At 49.7% G+C, this 22,124-nt stretch overlaps 2 protein-coding genes and 1 non-coding gene across 4 annotated transcripts in view; 1 reads left to right on the forward strand and 2 right to left on the reverse strand.

Moving 5' to 3' along the window:
* The window catches only part of CTIF (cap binding complex dependent translation initiation factor), a 33,277-nt gene extending 31,526 nt beyond the window's left edge, over positions 1-1,751 (reverse strand). Inside the window, exon 1 of one of the 2 annotated variants that reach the window (XM_032973826.2) lies at positions 850-1,751. In XM_032973826.2, coding sequence (XP_032829717.2) covers positions 850-888 — 39 coding nt within the window. In that variant the 5' untranslated portion in view covers positions 889-1,751. The remainder of the gene's footprint in view (positions 1-849) is intronic. The other variant, XM_032973825.2, reaches the window with a different exon arrangement.
* A 4,308-nt stretch (positions 1,752-6,059) lies between these two features.
* On the reverse strand, positions 6,060-19,786 carry AAGAB (alpha and gamma adaptin binding protein). The gene is made up of 10 exons (XM_032973687.2): positions 19,550-19,786; positions 17,312-17,505; positions 16,424-16,520; positions 14,950-15,039; positions 14,234-14,314; positions 13,538-13,617; positions 12,828-12,957; positions 12,601-12,708; positions 10,865-10,914; positions 6,060-10,310 (listed from the first exon to the last, which is right to left on the reverse strand). The coding sequence occupies exons 1-10, from the start codon at positions 19,614-19,616 to the stop codon at positions 10,236-10,238; spliced, it is 972 nt and encodes a 323-aa protein (XP_032829578.1). The 5' UTR covers positions 19,617-19,786; the 3' UTR covers positions 6,060-10,235.
* Positions 19,787-20,663: 877 nt separating this feature from the next.
* On the forward strand, positions 20,664-20,755 carry TRNAY-GUA (transfer RNA tyrosine (anticodon GUA)). The gene is given in 2 exon segments: positions 20,664-20,700; positions 20,720-20,755. It is a non-coding gene; the product is annotated as a tRNA-Tyr (tRNA).
* Positions 20,756-22,124: the final 1,369 nt, after the last annotated feature.

Raw genomic sequence — 22,124 nt, forward strand, 5'->3', positions numbered from 1 at the left:
TCAGATATCCCCATAGACACGCACACACCCATTACAACCCAAAACCATACACACACACCCATTACAACCCAAAACCACACACACACCCCCATTACAACCCAAAACCATACACACACCCATTACAACCCAAAACCAAACACACACACCCATTCAACCCAAAACCATACACACACACACACCCATTCAACCCAAAACCATACACACACACCCATTCAACCCAAAACCATACACACCCATTCAACCCAAAACTACACACACACACCCATTACAACCCAAAACCACACACACACACACACCCATTACAACCCAAAACCATACACACACACCCATTACGATCCCAAACCATACACACCCATTACAATCCCAAACCATACACACCCATTGCAACCCAAAACCATATACACACACACACACCCATTACAACCCAAAACCATACACACCCATTGCAACCCAAAACCATATACACACACCCATTACAACCCAAAACCATACACACACCCATTACAACCATACACACCCATTACGATCCCAAACTATACACACACACACACAAAACGGTCCTAAACTATACACATAACGGTCCTAAACCATGCACACCCATTACGATCCCAAACTATACACACAAAACGGTCCTAAACCATGCACACCCATTACGATCCCAAACTATACACACACACCCACAGAGAACGATCCCAAACCACCCATAAAGACAACGCCCTACAGCCCCCTACACACCGCAGAGCCCCCCACTCTCACAAAGACACTCTGTAGCCCCCCCCCCCAACGTAAAAACCCCCTTGAAATCGCACCACCACCACCAGCAGCACCCCCACAGCCACCACCTCTCACCTCTGCGGGTGCCGCGTCTCTCTGCCCGGCTCGGTCCATGCCCTGCCGCCGAAGGAGGCGGGCGAGGCGGGCGAGGCGACCCTCCTCGGCTTGTGGTGTGGTCGCGTCGGAAATACAACGGCGGAGAGGCGAGGCGCGGGTGGATTTGACTTCACATTACAACGCCGCGCCTGCCGCTGTCGCCAATGGAGATTTTATTTTCTTTAAAATTTAAATTATTTTAACAATAAAAAAAATGTTTCATGTAAAATTACATTTCGTTAACAAGCGGCTCACGCTCATTTACGCAACCAGCACACCGACAAACACCCCAACGAGAGAGGGGAAAATTAAAAAAACACACACACAAATGTGGGCTCGATTTAAAACGGCGTTAATTAATTGAGGTAAAATAGTCGATGATGATAATAGCGGTGGTAAGCGAATTAAAATTACACGCCGGCGGGCGGGCGGGGGAATTAAAGTTGTTTTAAATCTTTAAATAATTTTATAAATTAAACGAGCGCCAGGAGCCGCCTTCGGTCGCCAGGCCCCAACACAGACCACGTGTCCGCGTGACGTCACGCGGGCGGGCCCTCTAGTCGAGGAATCGATTCGTACACCGCCGCGGTCTAACGGGTGACGATTCCGATTCCTACGCAGATTTTTTTTAAAAATGAGATTGGAAATCGATGGAGCGCTTCTGCGAATCGATTACACACGCGATGTATCTGTTGATTGATGAGCTTATCTTATGTAGACTTGTACTGCATAGTGCCTGAGCTAGAGGCGCTTTACAACAGTTATAAACACTGTACGCGAAATGATAAGTGGTTAAAATAAAGTGGGGTTAGTAAAAAATTGGTGGTGTTCGTTTTGTTGACCGCAGGACAGGTGGGAGTGGTTCAGGAGGGGTCGAGGTGGTGATGGGGGCTGGGGTAATGATAGGGGTTGGGGTAGTGATAGGGGTTGGGGTAGTGATAGGGGTTGGGGTAGTGATAGGGGTTGGGGTAGTGATAGAGGTTTGGGTAGTGATAGAGGCTGGGGTAGTGATACAGGCTGGGGTAGTGATAGGGGCTGGGGTAGTGATAGGGGCTGGGGTAGTGATAGGGGCTGGGGTAGTGATAGGGGTTGGGGTAGTGATAGGGGTTGGGGTAGTGATAGAGGCTGGGGTAGTGATAGGGGCTGGGGTAGTGATAGGGGCTGGGGTAGTGATAGGGGCTGGGGTAGTGATAGGGGTTGGGGCAGTGATAGGGGTTGGGGTAGTGATAGGGGTTGGGGTAGTGATAGGGGTAGGGGTAGTGATAGGGGTTGGGGTAGTGATAGGGGTTGGGGTAGTGATAGGGGTAGGGGTAGTGATAGGGGTTGGGGTAGTGATAGGGGCTGGGGTAGTGATAGGGGCTAGGGTAGTGATAGGGGCTGGGCTAGTGATAGGGGTTGGGGTAGTGATAGGGGTTGGGATAGTGATAGGGGTTGGGGTAGTGATAGGGGTTGGGGTAGTGATAGGGGTTGGGGTAGTGGTAGGGGCTGGGGTAGTGATAGGGGTTGGGGTGGTGATAGGGGTGGTGATTGGGGCTGGGGTGTTGATAGGGGTAGTGATAGGGGCTGGGGTAGTGATAGGGGCTGGGGTAGTGATAGGGGTAGTGATAGGGGTGGTGATAGGGGCTGGGGTAGTGATAGGGGTTGACATGGTCGTAGCTGGGGGCGGGGGAAGGGAGTAGCAGTAAGATGAGCTAGGAGAGAAAAGATGATGGGTTATAAGAGAGTAACGAGCGCAGGTTAGTGAACATGACGTTATTTACTACAATGAGCCAATAATGACTGTGTCCTGCGCGTGACGTCATTCCGTCGGCCAGCCCCCCTCATTAATAATCATGAACAGATGACGTCCTCCACATGGACCCCCCCCTTCATTAATAATCATGAGCAGGTGACGTCACTCCACATCGACCAGCCCCCCTCATTAATAATCATGAAGAGGTGACGTCTTCCCAATGGACACACCCCACCATTAATAACAATTAGCAGTGTGACGTCACTCAACATGGGGGGGGCGAGGCACCTCCCCCCTCCTCGGCGTCAACTCACAACCCTCACTACAAAGGCAGAACCCTCACGTCACGTGATCTCCGTGACGCTGTTGAGACATCAAAGTAAAAAGGACGTCGTGATGAACAAGAGATTATAACCTTTAAATGAAATAGGTCTGTGTCACAGCGGCCTTACGAATTGCACACGCATTAATGCAATGAATATACAGTCATACAGTGAGGGAAAAAGTATTTGATCCCCTGTTGATTTTGTACGTTTGCCCACTGACAAATAAATGATCAGTCTATAATTTTAATGGTAGGTTTATTTGAACAGTGAGAGACAGAATAACAAAATCCAGAAAAACGCACGTCAAAAATGTTATAAACTGATTTGCATCTTAATGAGGAAAATAAGTATTTGATCCCTCTGCAAAACATGACTTACTTAGTACTTGGTGGCAAAACCCTTGTTGGCAATCACAGAGGTCAGACGTTTCTTGTAGTTGGCTACCAGGTTTGCACACATCTCAGGAGGGATTTTGTCCCACTCCTCTTTGCAGATCTTCTCCAAGCCATTAAGGTTTCGAGGCTGACGTTTGGCAACTAGAACCTTCAGCTCCCTCCACAGATTTTCAATGGGATTAAGGTCTGGAGACTGGCAAGGCCACTCCAGGACCTTAATGTGCTTCTTCTTGAGCCACTCCTTTGTTGCCTTGGCCGTGTGTTTTGGGTCATTGTCATGCTGGAATACCCATCCATGACCCATTTTCAATGCCCTGGCTGGGGGAAGGAGGTTCTCACCCAAGATTTGACGGTACATGGCCCCGTCCATCGTCCCTTTGATGCGGTGAAGTTGTCCTGTCCCCTTAGCAGAAAAACACCTCCAAAGCATGTTTCCACCTCCATGATTTACGGTGGGGATGGTGTTCTTGGGGTCATAGGCAGCATTCCTCCTCCTCCAAACACGGCGAGTTTAGTTGATGCCAAAGACCTCCATTTTGGTCTCATCTGGCCACAACACTTTCACCCAGTTGTCCGCTGAATCATTCAGATGTTCATTGGCAAACTTCAGACGGGCATGTATATGTGCTTTCTTGAGCAGGGGGACCTTGCGGGCGCTGCAGGATTTCAGTCCTTCACGGCGTAGTGTTACCAATTGTTTTCTTGGTGACTATGGTCCCAGCTGCCTTGAGATCATTGACAAGATCCTCCCGTGTAGTTCTGGGCTGATTCCTCACCGTTATCATGATCATTGCAACTCCTCGAGGTGAGATCTTGCATGGATCCCCAGGCCGAGGGAGATTGACAGTGCTTTTGTGTTTCTTCCATTTGCGAATAATCGCACCAACTGTTGTCACCTTCTCACCAAGCTGCTTGGCAATGGTCTTGTAGCCCATTCCAGCCTTGTGTAGGTCTACAATCTTGTCCCTGACATCCTTGGAGAGCTCTTTGGTCTTGGCCATGGTGGAGAGTTTGGAATCTGATTGCGTCTGTGGACAGGTGTCTTTTATACAGGTAACAAGCTGAGATTAGGAGCACTCCCTTTAAGAGTGTGCTCCTAATCTCAGCTCGTTACCTGTATAAAAGACACCTGAGAGCCAGAAATCTTTCTGATTGAGAGGGGGTCAATTACTTATTTCCCTCATTAAAATGCAAATCAATTTATAACATTTTTGACATGCGTTTTTTCTGGATTTTGTTGTTGTTATTCTGTCTCTCACTGTTCAAATAAACCTACCATTAAAATTATAGACTGTTCATTTCTTTGTCAGTGGGCAAACGTACAAAATCAGCAGGGGATCAAATACTTTTTTCCCTCACTGTACCTCGGTGTACGACCGCTTTGGAATACGTCGAATTTGGTATACGTCGTGTTTTGACGAGAAAAAAATGTCTTGGGATACGACGTCTTGCTTGGGATACGACACGCTTGCTAGAACTTGTATGGGTGGGGATGAGTCACCGCGTATAGTACCCGCGTATACCCCACCCACCAATAAAGCTCTAACAAGCCGTAACAGTATTGTGTGGAATGACCAGACAATGTCACACTTCAGGAACATTCTTAGAAGAAGGCAAAAACAAACTTCAATGGACAGGTTTTTAGTAAAACTCAAACCTGGTGAGCATCAACCAGGTCCAAGTCAAGTCAAAATACAGAAAAGAGAAAATTAAGAAACCCCAGATTATATTCTTGGTTATTTCGGTAAAGTCACGTAGAACGGAAACAATAAAATAAGAAAAATATAAAACATAAAATTCTCACGTTTCGACTGCAACACAAGCAATCATCGTCAGGTGTGAAAACCAAGAAAATTTGAAAAAATAATTTCAGCTTCCTGAAGTTTTAATAGAAGGGGACTCTCCTTCCAAAAAATAACATCTCCACCTCCTCCTCCTCCCGTTCCTCACCACCATCCTCGTAGGCTATCAACTCCTCTCAGCAAGGTAAAGCGACGTCAAATTGTATTTTTACTTAAATTTATTCATGCATATATTTTAATTTATGTATGCATTTTAGTAATAAGTAGTGTCTACATTGTGTTATACAACCACATTAATGCATAATATGCCATATAAAATATAATTTATTATACTCTGGAACATTATTTCCTTTCCTTTTAATTCTTATGGGAAAAATTCGTTTGGTAGACGTCACTTCCGGTATAAATTCTCCTACCTTCTGGAACGAATTAACGACGAATAGCGAGGTACCACTGTATCACGTCGCGGTCTGCTTTTAGCTCTCCGTGGTGCTAACGTTAATAAAAAATAACCGCCACTTTTTTCAAATTTTCTTGTCGTGGTTTTCACACCTGAGGATGATTGCTTGTGTTGCAGTCGAAACGTCGTGAGAATTTTATTGTTTTATATTTTTATTGTTTTATTGTTTTCCCTTCTCGGTGACTTTACCGAAAGTACCAAGAATATGAATCCCTGCAGTCATGAAAGCTTTAAATCAAAACTTGTGCATGATACACCATCCCTCGCTCCCTCCAGTGTTGGATTACAGGCCGCAATGGATAGCCACAACCGCCTGGCGAATGAGATATTAGTTTTCACCAATACCTGTTATATTCACCACTAAGTGACGGTGACGTCACCACGGCGCCTGTGCCAGGCCAGGTGCACTTTGAGGCCACGTTAAGTTTTGAGGCCACGTGTGGAAGGCTCGCGAGTTTACACCGCACGGCTTAATACAGTATACACCCTGCTGATCAACGTTTATTTTCAATGTACATAGAAATGTGTACAAAAACTACACGTTTGCATCACCACCACCACTACATACACAATTCAGTCGACAACCAGACCTCCACCAACACACACGCGCATGTAGCTTGATGCGGCCAATCACTAAGCCGGCATTCGAAATGATATGGGCTCCATGAACCAATCACGGCGCATGTGGAGAATGCCGTACTGTGGCGTCACCAGTCCTGTAGCGAAGCCGGTTGGTTTCGAAGTGATCACAAGTGCTCGTGATGTCAAGTTGATTGACGAAAACTAGCTAAATAACAATTAATGTGTACATATAAAACTTGAAATAACATTATGCACAACACATCAGTCCTTCAATTGGGGACCCGCGGGTCACACCTGGGCCCCGAAGGCTCGAATACAATTTTCCACTGGCACATCCGAGCCGAGCTGGTACCAAACTACGATATGCTCAGTGGACCTTACCTGGTAAAATAAAAATAAATGGTTTTAGTTTTTGATATGAATCTGACAGGGGGGGGGGGGGGACGGGACCAAGCAGGGCCAAGTGGGGGGAAGGTACTAACAACTCGTTCATTGGGCACGACTTCAGCTGAGACATGGCGAGTTCCCGGCATCACTGCGTCGCCACTATTCGCTGCACGCGATGTCAGCGGCACGGCTCGGCTTGTGCAGTGGAAAAAGAGGTTTCGGTGGGTGACCGCGTTCAGCTACGGCCCGCCAAGACACAGAGATGCAGATTAACCAGATCAAAAGCAAGATAAATAAGAGATCCAGTTTAGCGATAGCCGTTACGCACGTAATGTCATGACGCAACGCGACGCTTTCGCGAAGACATCGCGTTACAATTGATATCACATGGGCCACCAGAACACATGGTCATTGTATCACGTGGCCTCCTGGGAAATTAGCGTTGAAAGAACCCTGCATTAAACAAAATACAGAAATAACTTGATTAACGTTATTCGCGATTTAGGCCTACACAAACGATCAAAAACATTAGAATTAATCCAAGATCATTTTACACATAGAGGGGAGACAGCAGAGTCGACGCAGGAAAGCAAGGTGGGCCAGCAGATGGCAGTACAGCAAAACATTCTTGAATCAATCTTTGTGGAGCTTTAGAAACATCATCTCCCTCGTGTGTGTGGTGGGTTTCCTCCAACAAAGCAAAACGCTCATTTGACAATGACATTCATTCAACGCCAACCATACTGATGTAGCAGGAACCGCCTCGATAACACGTCTTGAGACTCAAGTCAGGCTTTCCTGGTTAAACAAAGAACAGTTAGATCTAATTATATATATTTTTTTACTGTAGGCACAACTAGAGACAATGGAATAGGCAGACTTAAGGTAGCAGCATGCTTAGGTTTGTACACATGGCCTGTTTGTTATTTCAGTAAATTTATCAACATTTTTTTTGCCAATTCACTGTTGGATGAGTAATTCCACCCCACGAATTTGCGGGTATTCAGAGGGGGATTCTTTGACCACACTTCACCACGTTGGTCTGTGCGGGTTGGCTAACGCGTGCAGAATGAACGCAGCAGCCCAGGGGCCGTCCATAAATGACGTCACGCGATTTTGGACCCCCCCCCTCCCCTCATCACACGGCGTCACAAAAAGTCAGCCCCCCCCCCTGAAATATGACGTCACAAAGCTCTGCCCCCCCCCCCCCCCAAAAAAGAATCCATGCTTCAAATCGCTTTAAACTATTGTCATTGTAGTGCGTATTTAATGTGCCGCTGCACTCTGATGTTGTAGGAGAAAACATTTATTAAAAAAAGTCTATTCAATTAAGTAGAACGTGTTGTCTATACTTATTTAAAGTTGCGTATTTTTCACGTGACGTTACATTTCTCGACGTCATTTATGGACGGCCCCCTCCATACCAAACCTGCTTGCGTGCAGCGGCGGTGGTGCGATCGAGTGCAGGCGCACTTGCGAACGACAACTGTACCGACGTTTAAACAACAACAAAAAACACCCCCACGTCGCCCGAGTTACCAAGCACCACGGCCACGTATCGGGTTCCGATGGCTGGCATGAGCGCCGGATTTTCACAAGGACACTCGACACGACGCGAAGGCACACAAACAAAAACAAAGCGCTCTAATTGTCGCGGCTCCGATAATGGTTTGTAAGCCGGTGGGGGGGGGGTAGCGTCGTGCGTTTCCAATGTGCAGAGCGCTCTGCCGTGGCGACACGACGAGGCGTGTCCGGGGCGCTGGCTCCAATTGAACGCTGCCTTTGGTGACGCCGAGCGCCCCGCAACGTCACGCAACCGCTCAGCCAATGAGCGGCGCTTCTTCCCCCGATTGGCTGGATTCTGACACGAACGACGCGACGTTCAGCGAGGCGGCTCCGCGCAGCGTTAAGCTCCGGTTACGACGACGCGCTATGGGCAGGGTCGTCCATAGGGAGGGTACGGGACACGGAGAATCTCCCCCCCGCCACGCCTTCAAACCAAACCGGAAGTAGCACATCCGACACTGTGACGTCGAAGCCTCCACCCCCCAAAACGTGGGGCCAAGGGCAGTCGCCCAGATTCGCCGTAGCCCAAGGGACGGCTGCGGGCTAAACAGGTCGTTCAATAAGCGCTCTTGGCCACTGTACGCACCCCGGGTGTATTGCAGATGTGGCCATGCACCACAACCTCCGTTTCGTTTTCAGTGTGGTCTGTGACGACTGTGTGGGCGGTGGTGGGTGGCGCGGGCGTGGGGGTGTTGACAATTCATCCCTTTGCCCAAATACAATCGTGACAATTCATGGTCACAGTTCGATTCGAAAATGGGTTCTGTTTCAAGAATGGGTTCTGTTTCAAGGATTTGGTCAGTGCAGCGGCCTCTACTTGCTGATGCAATGTGAATCCATTACATGAGACGTTCTGAAATCGTAGGTCACGAGCCTATTGAGACGGAGGGTGGAGGGCGCAGCCTGTGGCATGGATACCGTGCAGTAGAACTTTCTAATGTGCTCATGATGCATGCGTGAATCACGAGCGTGACAGCTATTTTCAACGTGTTGCATAATGGCTTCACGTGACCCCTGCAACCATTAGAGGCACTATATCCAATAGAATGTGTACGGCAAGTCCGTCGCTCAACGCGTTTTCGCTTTAACGCAGTTCTTGCATGAGGCAGCATATCTCGCGCAACGCGCCCGTTATGAAACGGAGCGCGGACCGTTACAATGCGGTTTCCGAACGGTCTATGGAAAACTACTTTCTTGAGCTGCTGTGCGGCCGAGCGGTGTGATACGGTACGCGGAGTGATACAGTAAAAATTGCGGCGTACCCCAAGGTGTTTGTCCCGCCATCTCACTGCGTGGTGTACGAAATACATCGTATTTCGTCAGGACTTTATCGTGACATTATTCACGGGAAAACTGTTTTCGCTCAACGCGCTTACTTAACCTAACGGGGCACTTTTCAGGAAGGCGTCTACTGCCGCGTTCAACGAGGACTCGCTGTACTTAAACGGCGTCTAAACGAGGCTACATCTCAAGAGGCTACATCTCAAGACAGTGGGAATACTTGTTTCACAGAGAGAGGCAGCCAGGCATAGGCAGAGGCAAGTCATGACGTGAGCCTGGACTCAAACCATGAGAGCAGGGAGTCGGCGAGAATGGTGGCTGGGGGGAAGAGACTTCCTGATGGCTGGGGCAGCAAAGGAGAAGGAGCGACCTCCCCCACTGAGTGAAGGTTGATTCGGGGCTTAGACAGAAAACAGCAGCAGGGAGCAGCTCGCAATTAGAAGATTGAGGGTTCAACCCGCGGTTGTGGTGGGGGGTTGACTCAGCCAATCATCCCTGTGGGGACGATAAAATAAGTATCACTTTGTGGGGGAGTCAACAGTGGTTATTCTGTGGAGAGAATCATCCCCTCCGTAGGAATGTAGAATTTCCACCACTGGTTCAGGGCTGTAAACACAAGATGCTCTCGGATCTTATTTGAGCCGGAAATTACTTAAGACTATATTTGACGAGTTGATATCCCTTAGCAGGGTGTTGTCCAAAGAGAAACTATTTCTAATGTGGAGCAAAGATGAACAGCTGCAGGGCGTAGCGTGGGGATTCGTTAAAAGGCGTTTTTTAAAGTAGTTTGCAGGCGATCCTTGTGAAGGCCATAATCCCCTCGTCTTAAGGGGCTCAATCTTCCCCAGATGACAGTCCATCGATTTCATCCAGGTCTCCTCCGATAGCCATCCAAAACGCCTTGGCCACCTGCACAAAGACAAATATCCCCCCGTACAGCCTTTAACAGAATGTCGGGGCAAGTTGCAGTTCGCGATTAGCACCTATGAAGCCTGGCACGGCACACGAGGCTGTGGGTGGCCACCACAGCACGCCGGCCGCCTTTGTCTTTCCCCAATGATGCTCATGTTTACCAACCGGAACCTGCTACTAATTTTTAGGCATATTCGATCTCGGGGAGGCCCAGGACCGTTTCAGATATTCGTTGGCTGCGAGCAGGAATCGAACTCGGCTCAAACGGGTTCGTAGCACAGCGCGCTAACCGCTGCGCGCTACTGCTCCCTCTGTGTGTGTGTGTGCGTTACCTGCACAAGAAAATACAGCACTCATCCTGCGCAAGAGATGGAGAAATTAAATCGGCCCGTGTGGAGACACTCGACGCGACGTTCATTCGCGGGGCCGTGCGAGCGGTGGCGTTGGCTCACAAAGGCCTTCATCCAGCAGCAGATCGATCATGGCTGATGATGATGATGAACGACAAATGGCACGGGCGCTCTAGGTCGGGTCAGGCCACTTGTCGTTACCTTCTCGGCGTGCACCTTGCGCTGGCCGTGTGGCATCGTCACTGCTCTGTCTGTAACGCAGAGAAACATTGCCGCAAGTCTCAGCGGCAGCAATGCGCAAGCGCGTTTAACTTCTTTCGCACCGTACGCGACCAACCGTGCTCATCGGAGATGCAGAGGGAGGAAGGACAACAAAGTAAACGCAAAAAGCAGTCCCTAAATAAATTCGTTTTCAATCTAGGTAACCCAATCCATTAAACCCAACCCCGGAATGCACATGTACGTATGCACAGCCCTTTGGAAAAATCCACCGCTGGATGAGGGCCTCCCCATGCCGTATGGGGTGCTGGGGTTTATTTGACCATACTTCAACATCTTGGTCAGTGCGGGTCAGTGAATACGGGAGAGCATTGAACTTTTTTTTTCGCTTGCCTGTCCGGAAAAGCCTCACCGAATATCAGCACGCATTCAGGAGGACCCGGAAAAAGAATCCACACAACCACATGGAGAGAGACATGCAAACTGCAAATATAGCAGGCAAAAGAGTTAACATCTCGCCACCACGGCGCCACAAACATAGCACTCGTCAAATACATTGTTGTATTGTTTGTGTTGCTGTTTAGAATGCGAGACTTGACTCGGAGAACTCACAACACCGTATTCACGGAGCGATCGGCTGGTTGCGATTGGTCACTCTAGACACCTATTGGACAAATGCCAACTCATTATGCATTGCCCTCGAGCATTGTGGGTAAATGCCCATGGAAGCAGAACTCCATCCTGCGTCTCCACATGTAAATAAAATATTTATTTTAGTCTGACAGCCCAACTGGCTTCCCAGGCCAAGGTTATTGAGCATTTCAAACGAGCAAACTCAGAGGTAGACTTGTAAAACAAATGCCCCTGGGTTCCCGGATGTTATTGGCAAGAGCACTTCATATAAACTATAGGACACCATTGAATGCAAAACGCAATACCATACACACAATCACTGACGGATGATTGAGTTAAACATTTTTCAAATCGCCATCATACGACTATTGATAAGCTTCAAGATAAGTTTAACACGTAGGCTTTTGCGACCAATATCATCCATAATACAGGTATTTTTTTTTGTTTGGGTTAGATCGCGTAAATATATAAATGTGTTGTTAAACCGGCAGGTGAAGCTGTTGTCTTCACTGGCGTTCCTTAAAAGATGCAGAGATTCAAAGGTAATACCACACACAGTTAAAGTAACTCACAAGTGATGTTAGCAATCTACCCCCCTATTTAAAGAATGAAACAGGATTTCTCCACAAATCTGGCTATCGCCTGATGAAGCTAGTTGTAATTACTGGCAAAACGTCGTACTCTGATTGTAAATGTTGTGGCTTTGGTTTCCAACACACCGGTGTGCTGTACCAGTAACGAATTGGCACGTTCTGTTTACATAACAAACCTTACTAATTGGTTGTGTCGGGTGGTGGCGGGTTGAACGACACATTTATATATTTATCCAATCTAACCAAAAAAAAAACCTGTATTATGGAAGCTACAAGATGTTTGTTTTATCATCATCATCATCGCTATACTACGATAAAAGCAAATAATGTCTGTCCATCATCCCGCTTATAACTCCAGACATCAAAACTATCATCGCACGCACGGGCCTCCGTGTACAGGGTCGCGGTGGCGCGGTCGACAAATGTGCCGCGCAAAGTTAAAGTGGAACCGGAAGAAGAAAAAAAAGGGGCAAAAAATATGCAACTAACCACCTTTCATCTCGCGTAGCTTCTCGTAGAGGCGCTCAAAGTTCTCGCAATCGGCCGAGTCGGCCGTGGTGAGCGCCGCCAACTCCTGGATGTCGGTCTGCAGCAGCGATTCTGACGACGAGAGACAACCACGCTAGCAAGGGTCTCCAGTCTCTCTCCTTGTTACAGACGACTGCGCTGACACAACAGCGTCCAGTCTCCGTCGTTGCGTGTTCGTGCCGCCAACTCACCCACAGCCGCCCCCCTGCTCTCGCCGTTCGGCTGTGGGGTGACTCTCTCAGCCTCCTGCGCCGCCTCCTCCTCTTCCACCTCATCCTCCACCGCGTCAACCTCCTCCCCTTCCTCCTCGTCCTCGTCGAACTGAAGAGAATCGGCAGCACGCAGAGGGTTATCGTGAGCACGCAGGGCTAGCGCGCGTTAACTCCTGTGCGAGAGGCTACGACCAAATCGCTAAAAATGCTGCCGTTCTCATCGGAGCTCAGAAGCTAACCAGGAAATAAGCCTAGACGGTGCTTGGAAGGAAGACCACTTGAGCACAACTCAGGGTGCTACGGTAGCGAGATGTTAACTCCCTTGCCTGGTATACAGGCGGTTGTGGGTTAGATCCCGACCCTGACACCTGCTGTATATTTGGAGTTTGCAAGCTCTCCCCGTGGTTGCGTGCATTTTTCTCGGGGGTCCTCCGGTTTTTCCCTCCACATTTAGAAACATGAGTTTAGAGTATTTGGCTGCTATAAATGTCCACATAAGCCACTAAGTTGAGCTATCGTTTGTGGCCAGGTTGCGTCTGACAAAGAGCTACATAGCTAAATGGGCCTCACAGAGTTGTGACGATACGTCAGGGTCAAACCGTAGGAGTATCGGCGGGGACGGAGGGGGGGGCGACGAGGTGGGGGGGGGGGGGGGGGGGGGGGCGACGAGGTGGGGGGGGCCCACTCACCTGCCTGTGCGTGCCGGGACCCGCTCGCCTACCCTCCAGGGCCCCCAACGCGCAGCTCAGCATCCCCCCGGCCGTCCGCTCTGCGAGACACGACCGCAGTGTTTACAACAGGGGTGGGGAGTGGTGGCACAGGGGGTTAAGCGCGCCGCAAGGGGAGCTGTTGGAATCTCATTGGGGGGTTCGCACTGTGTTAACTGGTGGGTGGCGAGTGTCGAGGTGAGTGGATGAACGGTGAGTGGCGAGAGCACTGTTCGGGCACATACGTAGTAGGATGGACAACAACAGGAACATTTGAAGCGCGCTGTTCAGAAAAAAATGGAACGAACCGGAAGGAGAGGAAGACCTAAGAGAGAATGGATTGATGACGACATAAGAGATTGGTGCCAGAAAGACGTGGCACCGCTTGGGCATATTGGCACAAGACAGAGGAAAGTGGAAACAACAAATGACGAAATGTGCAGTGGACACCTACGCACTATCTGCCCATGGATAGTGATGAAGATGATGAGTGGTGAGTGGCATTCATAGGATTGGCTGCCCTCGAGTTTTTAATAACTTCACCATTATTCGGACCAATAAATGTACGTTGTGTACTTTGTATGCATGTATAACTTATTTATTTCCTCTTTCACACCGTATGCAGCCAAACTTGATAATCGGAGGTGCGATGCATTAATAAAGGTAGTGTTTCTCTACCTTTCATCTGTAGGTTAGGCCACACGTGGGCACTCAGGGCCTGAATGATCCTCTTGATGCCAGTCGTCTCTGGGAAGTCATCTACGCGCACACAAACACAGAACAACAACAACCGCCATTCACCACTAAGTGGAGGTTACGTCACAACCATGGTGCTTGTGCCATGCTAGGTGCATTTTGAGGCCATGTGAAGTGCCGAAGGCCTGCTGGCAGGATGTCATGGAATAGACCCCAGATGCCATGGAATAACTGACAGAGGTGACTGGCACATGCACCAACCGTGCTTCCCACTGTGCCAATTCTTTGCGCTTTAGCCACTCGCCGCTCCGGTCGTTGTTGTGAGCATCGCTTCTCTGCCCTCCGTTATTGCGAGAGGGCGACTGCCTCCAACTCCCCGGCAGCATCCTAGACAAACCTCCTCAACAAAGGCCGATCTTGACCGTGCTGATACCGGTCACCGGCAAGTCCAATCAACTCCGCACCCTTGTGTCCCGCATCGTTCCATCTCTTCTCTCGCCCGTGCCACAGAAGTAACGGGATATCCCAAAAACACACCACATTTTCGGCACGACAGGAAAATCAGCATGGGGCGTAAAACAGTAAAATCGGCGGTCTGTAAACATTTGCTGACAGTTGACAGTGGTGCGCAGAAAGGTTGGAAAGCCCATCTCTAGACCATGGGGAGCAGCAGAATATGAGCGGGTGGGGGTACTCACCATCCTCATCCAGGGCCTCAAGGGGACTCAACTCAACCAACTCAAATGCCGACTGGATGCACCACTCCTGTGCCTCCCTGCGAGAGACACCTGCAACACGCAAGTAGCACAAAGACAAAAGCTACTCGATATAGACTCTAAACAAACTGACGGGGCAAGTGCTGTCAGCAAGCACCTACACACCCATACAATGACGAAGATCCCCCCCAAAAAGCCTCAATAGACTCTTGGGGCATGTGCTGCTATCGAGCACCCTATGAAGGCTGGGCACACGAGGGGGTGGGTGGCCAGTATCATGCCCGGCCACCTTTGTCTCCCTAATTATGAAGTTTGCACACTGCACTAGGACGCATTTGAGGCCGAGTCGACCTAGGAGAGGGAGGCCCAGGGCCGATTCTGATATTCATCACGAATATTGGCTGTGACCTGGGATTTAATTTGGGTCGCTCAGTTCCTAGTGCAGCGCGGTAACCACTGGATTACGGCTCGCACGCAAGACAAAGACATGCAAGACCACACACACTTATAACATAACAACCGCCATTCGCCACTAAGTGGCGGTGACGTCACCACGACGCTTGTGCCAGGCCATGTGCACCTTGAGGCCAGGTGAATTGACGAACGCCCGCTGGCAGGTCACGGGGCAGACCCAGGTGCCACGGGTCGACTGACTGAGATGACTGGCTGATGCACCACCTGTGCCCCCTACTGTGCCGACCTGCTGTGCTTTAGCCACCCGGCGCTCCGCTCGTTGTTGTGAGCGTCGCTCCTCCGCCCTCCGTTGTTGTTGGAGGGCGACTGCCTCCAACTGCCCAGTAGCATCCTTCACGAGCCTCCTCCACAGAGGCCAATCTTGACACCGCTGGTACCAGTCATCGGCAAGTCCACTCAGCTCCACGTCCTCCTGTACCACATCACTCCATCTCTTCTCTAGCCCGTGCCGCGCCCGTTTAACCCCCTCTATCCGGCCGAACAAAAGCTGTTTCGGCATGCGGTGGCTGGGCATGCAGGCTACATGACCCAGCCAATGCAGCCTTGCCTGCCGGAGGAGCTCACCGATGGGACCTTGCCCAGATCTTTCAAGGATGTGAGCTCCTCATACAATCCAGCCTGGTTAAACCCAGGATGGATTGTAGGCAGGCGAGCCTAAATGTTTCTAACCGGCGAAGATGTTCCATTAAGGGGGTACACGTTTTCGCAAGCGTAGAGAAGGGAGGGAATGACCGTGGCCGAGAAGACCTGAAGCTTAGTGCGGAGCGACAGACCAGGTAGCTTCCACACAGCGTTACGCCACCACACACGTCCGTACACACACACACTCTCGACACCACACACACTCTCTCTACACCACACACACCTCCGAACACACACTCACATCCGTTCACACACACACACACTCTCTACATCACACACACGTCTGCACATACACACACACACACACACGACAACCCTGGGCAGCGTGCGCTGCGGTCACCTTGCTCGTCGACGCGGTCGCACACTAGCACGAGCACCGATGGCACCCAGTGCTGAGAGAACGACAGCCACTCCGACACCTGCGCCAGCGCCCCCTTCTGCACAAAGACAAAGATCCCCCGTGGAGCCTTAACAGACTGTTGGAGCGAGTGCTGTAAGCGGAGTAGCACCTATGAATGCTGGCATTGGCAACACTAAGGGGTTGGTGGCCGGCACCACGCCCGGCCACCTTTGTCTCCCTAATTGCTGATGTTTACACACCGCACCAGGTACTCAGTTGAGGTTGAGTCGACCTGGGGGAGGCTCCACACTGGTTCAGCTAATCGTCACTGGTGTTGACAGTGAGCAGGAATCGAACTCGGGTCGCTGGGTTTGTAGAGCCGTGCGCTAACCCGCTACACCACCACTCCCCACACACGCACAAGCACAGACAAGAGAGCCCATGGCGATTGCATTTGCACATCTCTGTAGTCACGTGTCTACTGTGCTGGGTTTGCGGGATAATTTTACCAGGCAATGCCCACTGAGCTATGTAGCTCTTTTTCAGAAGCGAACTGGCCACAAATTATTGCTCAACTAAGTGGCTTTTCACGTGGAAATGTATAGCAGCCACATACTCTAAAAGCACGTCGATTCTAAAATGCGGAGGGAAAAAAACGGAGCACCCGGAGAAAAATCCACGCGACCACAGAGAGAACATTCGGTGACCTCAACGGCTTTGGCCACGATGACATCTTGACCTTGACCGGGGTGAGAGAGGCCATGTGCGGCAATTCCATCCGTACTCTCGCCGGGGAGTGAAGAAAAAAAAAATAATCGCGTGACGGGGAGGCTAAGAGGATGGGCGACGCGGAAACAAGAGCGACGGTCCGCCGAAGCAAACACAAACCTTGGACGCGTCGAAGTAGGCGAGGAAGGCCTGCACCGAGTCGCCGAACTCACGCGACACCAGGGACTTGCTCCGCAGGGGACAGAGGCGCACGCTGGCCGAGTAGTACTTGTTGTCGATGCGCCACGGGAATGACTCCACGCCGTCATCGCTCGTCACGCTCTCGTCCGCCGAGCCCTCGCTCCCCAGAACCTCTGCGCACAGCGGGCAAAAACCCACGCGGTTTTAGCAGCGGAGTTCGTACAAATCCGGATCGGCAGATGACGCGCCCGCGGATACGGTGAATTACCCTCTGCCGTGTTGACCTTTTTTGCCCATTGCATAGCTCCGCAGCCTATGATACACGTTGTGTATGGATGTATGTTGAACGTCTTTCGCACCGTACATAGCCAACCGTGCTAATGCTCCATTCAAGCACTGCGCAGGTTCAAGCCTGCTTGAAAATAAAAGGGGTCAAAAGCAGCGCTACAGGTAAACAATGTGCCGGCCATTTTTTTACACAGTAAAAAAACAGTTTGTAATAATCTTACGTAGGCATAGACTTACGTTACATTTTACTTATTCAACATTTAATTAGCATAATGGAAGCCGACCGGTTGCTACCAGGGCATACGTTTGAATATTTGAAAATACAGTACTGTACTGTATGGTCCTTTTTTTAAAATTATATTTCTGTCTCCAGGTTTTCGCCAACCATTTGATAAGTTGTATTGATCTATCAGCTAAGTAACTTCACAACACAACTTTGTACTAAAACTTCGCTCACATTGGATCATCTTTGAAATTATTATCGTGCCCCCCCCGCCCCTCACCCCTTCAAGGATGAACAGACGGACGGACGGAGTGAGCGTATATAGACGCTGTCACCCTCGGCTGGAAATCTTCATATGAATTACCTGCACAACACTTTGACGATCTAACCCAGCGTTCTTCATGACAAGGCCCACGGTCCACTGGGTGGCCCCTGGTGACCTTTAGTGCGGCCGCTGACGTTCAGCCCCCGACAGTACATGACGTGCGGCAAAACCCCCATCATTGTTTCAAATGTGTGGCGGCCTTAACACTGATGATGTCTTATCGGCGAAAGTGCCCCCCCCCCCCCCCATGAATGTTAGTCAAGAAAACTGGTCGAACCGCTGAAAGAGGCCTCCCCGTGCTTTGCGAATCGTGCCAATTGTTTAACCATTCTTTACCACGCAGGGCATTGCGGGTTGGTGAATGTAGTGAATGCAAGAGGCGGGACAGTACAGTACAACACTATATGTCACATGCACTGCCCCAAACCCCGCAGCCGATAACAACCGAACGTGCATTGCAGTCGCCAATCAAATCATTGTCCAGGTTTTTCCTTGCTTGACTTGACGAGATCTTGACGAGATCGGGGGCATTGCGGGTGATCTGGCCACGGGCTCGAGTTAAATGCCCGGGTGAGTGGGGGGGGAGGATCCAGTCTGCCATGTGGGAGACGCTACTACACCTGGTGGGGGTTCCACTCACCGACTCGCGCAAAGAAGCACCGAGAGAGAGAGAGATGCCTGCTTACAAATTACACTTAAAGAGAGAGTGTTGTAACGGTCGACAATGATGATGATAGCATAAAATAAAAGTGTGCTTGGGCAATTGGGAGCGTTGCTGGAATGGGTTGAACTACGAACCCGTGGCCGAGGCTCGTGACAGAATGACGCGGGCGCAGGAAGGCGATAATCGCGGAAATGGAGCGATTTACATCAGCTCGCGTGGAGGTGGATCTATGGATTACTACCATACCTGTCAAACCGTACGGTTTACCCCGTATTCTTCTACAGGGAAATTGAGCTTCCAGGTTTATACGGAGTACAGCCGTTTCAATACGGGCAAAAAAATGTGTTTAGTGACATAATTTGTATCTATTTGTTTGTGTTTCTCTCTTGTGATGGGACTTTGTAGGATGAACGTTGATATTTATAAGGGGCACGGCGTTACCAATAAGGTCTGAATTGGTCTGTGGTAATAAGGTAGAGGGCACTGATAAGGGGTTGACAGGCGTGTACGAAATCGCGGATCCGTGAGAGAAGGGGGGGCAGCTTAGGGGAGGCTTTCTTCTAGCAGTGGATAGACCTTGGCTGACGACGACGAACAGACACCGACCGGCGCTTCCCCCCCCCCACACCCCTGCGCCGCCTACCGAGGAAGGCGCCACTCGCCCGGGTAGGGAAACCAGGCGAGAGCGAGGCTCCTCGAGGCTGCAGACGAACTCACGTTTCACGAGATCCTCCGCCGAAAAGCTGTCGCTGCAACTGACCACGGCGATCGAGGGCAACGCCATGACCCCTATGATTTAGTTTGTTGTCGTCGTTGTTGTTTTATTGCCCGCAAAATTAAAATTGACATTGAGTTCAAAATGAAGATGGGGAAACGTTTAACTTGACGGAGCGGACGCAGAGGGCCGCGCCATCAGGGGGGGGTGACGTCGACGACGGTGGCCGGAGCGCGTCAAAGACCACGTGGTTCGCGTTTTTTTATTCGTCAGCAGCAGTCGCAGCAGCGATGGCCAATCCACTGCTGGCCGAGTGCCTCATCCATTTCTGACCAGCAGAAGTGAACAATACAGACATTGTAAGTTCTAAGTGGTGAAATGTAAAGGTGCAGCCCCTGCAATTATTATCTTTACGCCACTTGCTGGCGGAAGGGCCTTCACTAGAGAGAGCGCTGGTGACTTGTAATGGGAAGATCATCTGCGCCTTGCACTCAAAATATTTACGCTGGAGGAATCCGATGAGCTATAAAGTTATATATTTTCTTTTATCACAGATGTCCAGTAGGTGGCGGTTCATAAAGTTACAACAACAAACAGTACTAAAAACACGACGCAGGTCTGGAGTTTCACGTGTGTGTTGAACGAATGGTGCAGGCGAAGCTGGCGCTGCTGATGAGAGGTTGAATGGTGAAACCGGGCCAGAGTTTTGCTTGTGGTGAACTTAATTGCTGCTGAAATGGTGCACTTCCAGAAGGCTGTGCGGCTGTGGGGATATGTAAAGAATGCTTTATTTTTAATGCAGAGAGACAGATTATGGGAAGTAATCGGCTTATTGGCTGCTTATTCGTTTTATATTCGAGAAATTATTTGGTGATGCTGCGTTGGCAGTGATACACGCAAGCACATTTCGTCAACAACAATAACACGACCTTAAGGGAATTAAAATAATTGGAGACGTTTCGGACAAATGGCCCTTCAAATGACATGAATTAAAAAAAGGCCATCATGAAGAAGGCCCATTGTCCGAAACGTCGCCCCGCTGCGTGTTGTTTATCAGAAAGCCACACGGGGGGGCATCCCCTTTGTGAGCGCTACGTTCGGCCCACTGCTCCATCGCCTTCGATAGCTCAGTTGGTAGAGCGGAGGACTGTAGTTGTAACGCGCTTGCTGACATCCTTAGGTCGCTGGTTCGACTCCGGCTCGAAGGACGATTAATTTTTTTTATATACTTTCAACCGGCCAAATGTTGCTTGCTCGTATAGGCTGGAAATAGCGACCTCTTAGAGTCTACGAACGGAATGTGTTAAGTTTGTATCTTAAATGTCGCGTTTGTGTTTTGTTGCTTAGGTCTGCTCGTTAAGACACTGGCGATGCACCGCCCTCTAGCGGACTCTAATCGAATTATGCAAACTGCGAAGGGAGTGCACTCACGACTTACAAACCCAACGACAACCACACAACTCCTCGAGCCATCGTCAACCAACGAACCTCGACAACGTCACCCTCGCCGTGGACTCAAGTCCCGATTCCCAATCCCTTCTGGGATCGCGCTGTCCGCCGCTGTCGCCAACAGAACATCGGCAGGACAACGCGTGCCCACCACCTTCATGAATGGACAAATTAAGGACACGAGCAGCAAGAATTGCGAGCCCCAGTTTCGGCCCAAGTCGTTGCCTCCCAGTGCTCTCTCGGCTTCCCAACTTCACCTCCCAGCCCACACCCAGCCCCCCACACTCACCATGCCCCCCCCCCTCTCTCTCTCCATGCCCCACGACTATATAATCCCTCGTCACAGCCTTCTCTGAGACACACTGAAGCGTTTGTGCTTTCGCTACATTGTCCCCACCTGAAGAAGGACACTTGCGTTGCGCCCGAAACGTCGTGATTTAATTTAGTTTTCATTTATTTTTTTACCTACGTGACTTTACCGAAAAACCCAAAGAGGAAGTTGCGAGTGTGGCCACGCGAACCATCGCGATGGAGCGTCGAGTAACCCCACCTGCGGTCTGCTCTCCTTCCATGGACGAGGGACACGTATTGTTTGGAAGGAGGCTGGTTATCCGCTTATCTATTTTGTTAATTATACAGGGTGCTTCCAATTGTTTTCAACACTTTTATGGGACTATCGTTTTTAATGGGAAAAAAAGAACGGGTAAAACACCTTAACATGATAACCAATATTCTTGGTTCTTTCGGTAAAGTCACGTAGAAGGGAAGCAATAAAATAATAAAAATATAAAACAATAAAATTATCACGACGTTTCGACTGCAACACAAGCAATCGTCATCAGGTGTGAAAACCACAGCAAGAACATTTGAAAAAAGTGGCGGTTTTTTCAAATTTTCTTGCTGTGGTTTTCACACCTGATGATGATTGCTTGTGTTGCAGTCGAAACATCGTGAGAATTTTAATTGTTTTATATTTTTATCATTTTATTGTTTCCCTTCTACGTGACTGTACCGAAAGAACCAAGAATATGAATCCCTGTAGTCACGAAAGCTTTAAATCAAAATGATAACAAATGTAATGTTTGTAACTTCAAAAAGTCAAAGAGTCTCCACTTGTTTCGCCATCGT

The sequence above is a fragment of the Petromyzon marinus genome, chromosome 52 (genome assembly GCF_048934315.1).
Source record: "Petromyzon marinus isolate PM22_M1 ecotype Great Lakes invasive population chromosome 52, UKy_Petmar_22M1.pri1.0, whole genome shotgun sequence".
Taxonomy (NCBI): domain Eukaryota; kingdom Metazoa; phylum Chordata; class Hyperoartia; order Petromyzontiformes; family Petromyzontidae; genus Petromyzon; species Petromyzon marinus.

Coding starts and splice junctions, on each gene's coding strand:
- AAGAB (XM_032973687.2), bottom strand. CDS start 19,616: ATGGCGTTGCCCTCGATCGCCGTGGTCAGTTGCAGCGACAGCTTTTCG. Junction 13,618..14,233: donor GCCTAACCTACAGATGAAAG/GTAGAGAAACAC, acceptor CGTGTCTCGCAG/AGCGGACGGCCGGGGGGATG. Junction 10,311..10,864: donor GCAAGGTGCACGCCGAGAAG/GTAACGACAAGT, acceptor GTCTTTGTGCAG/GTGGCCAAGGCGTTTTGGAT.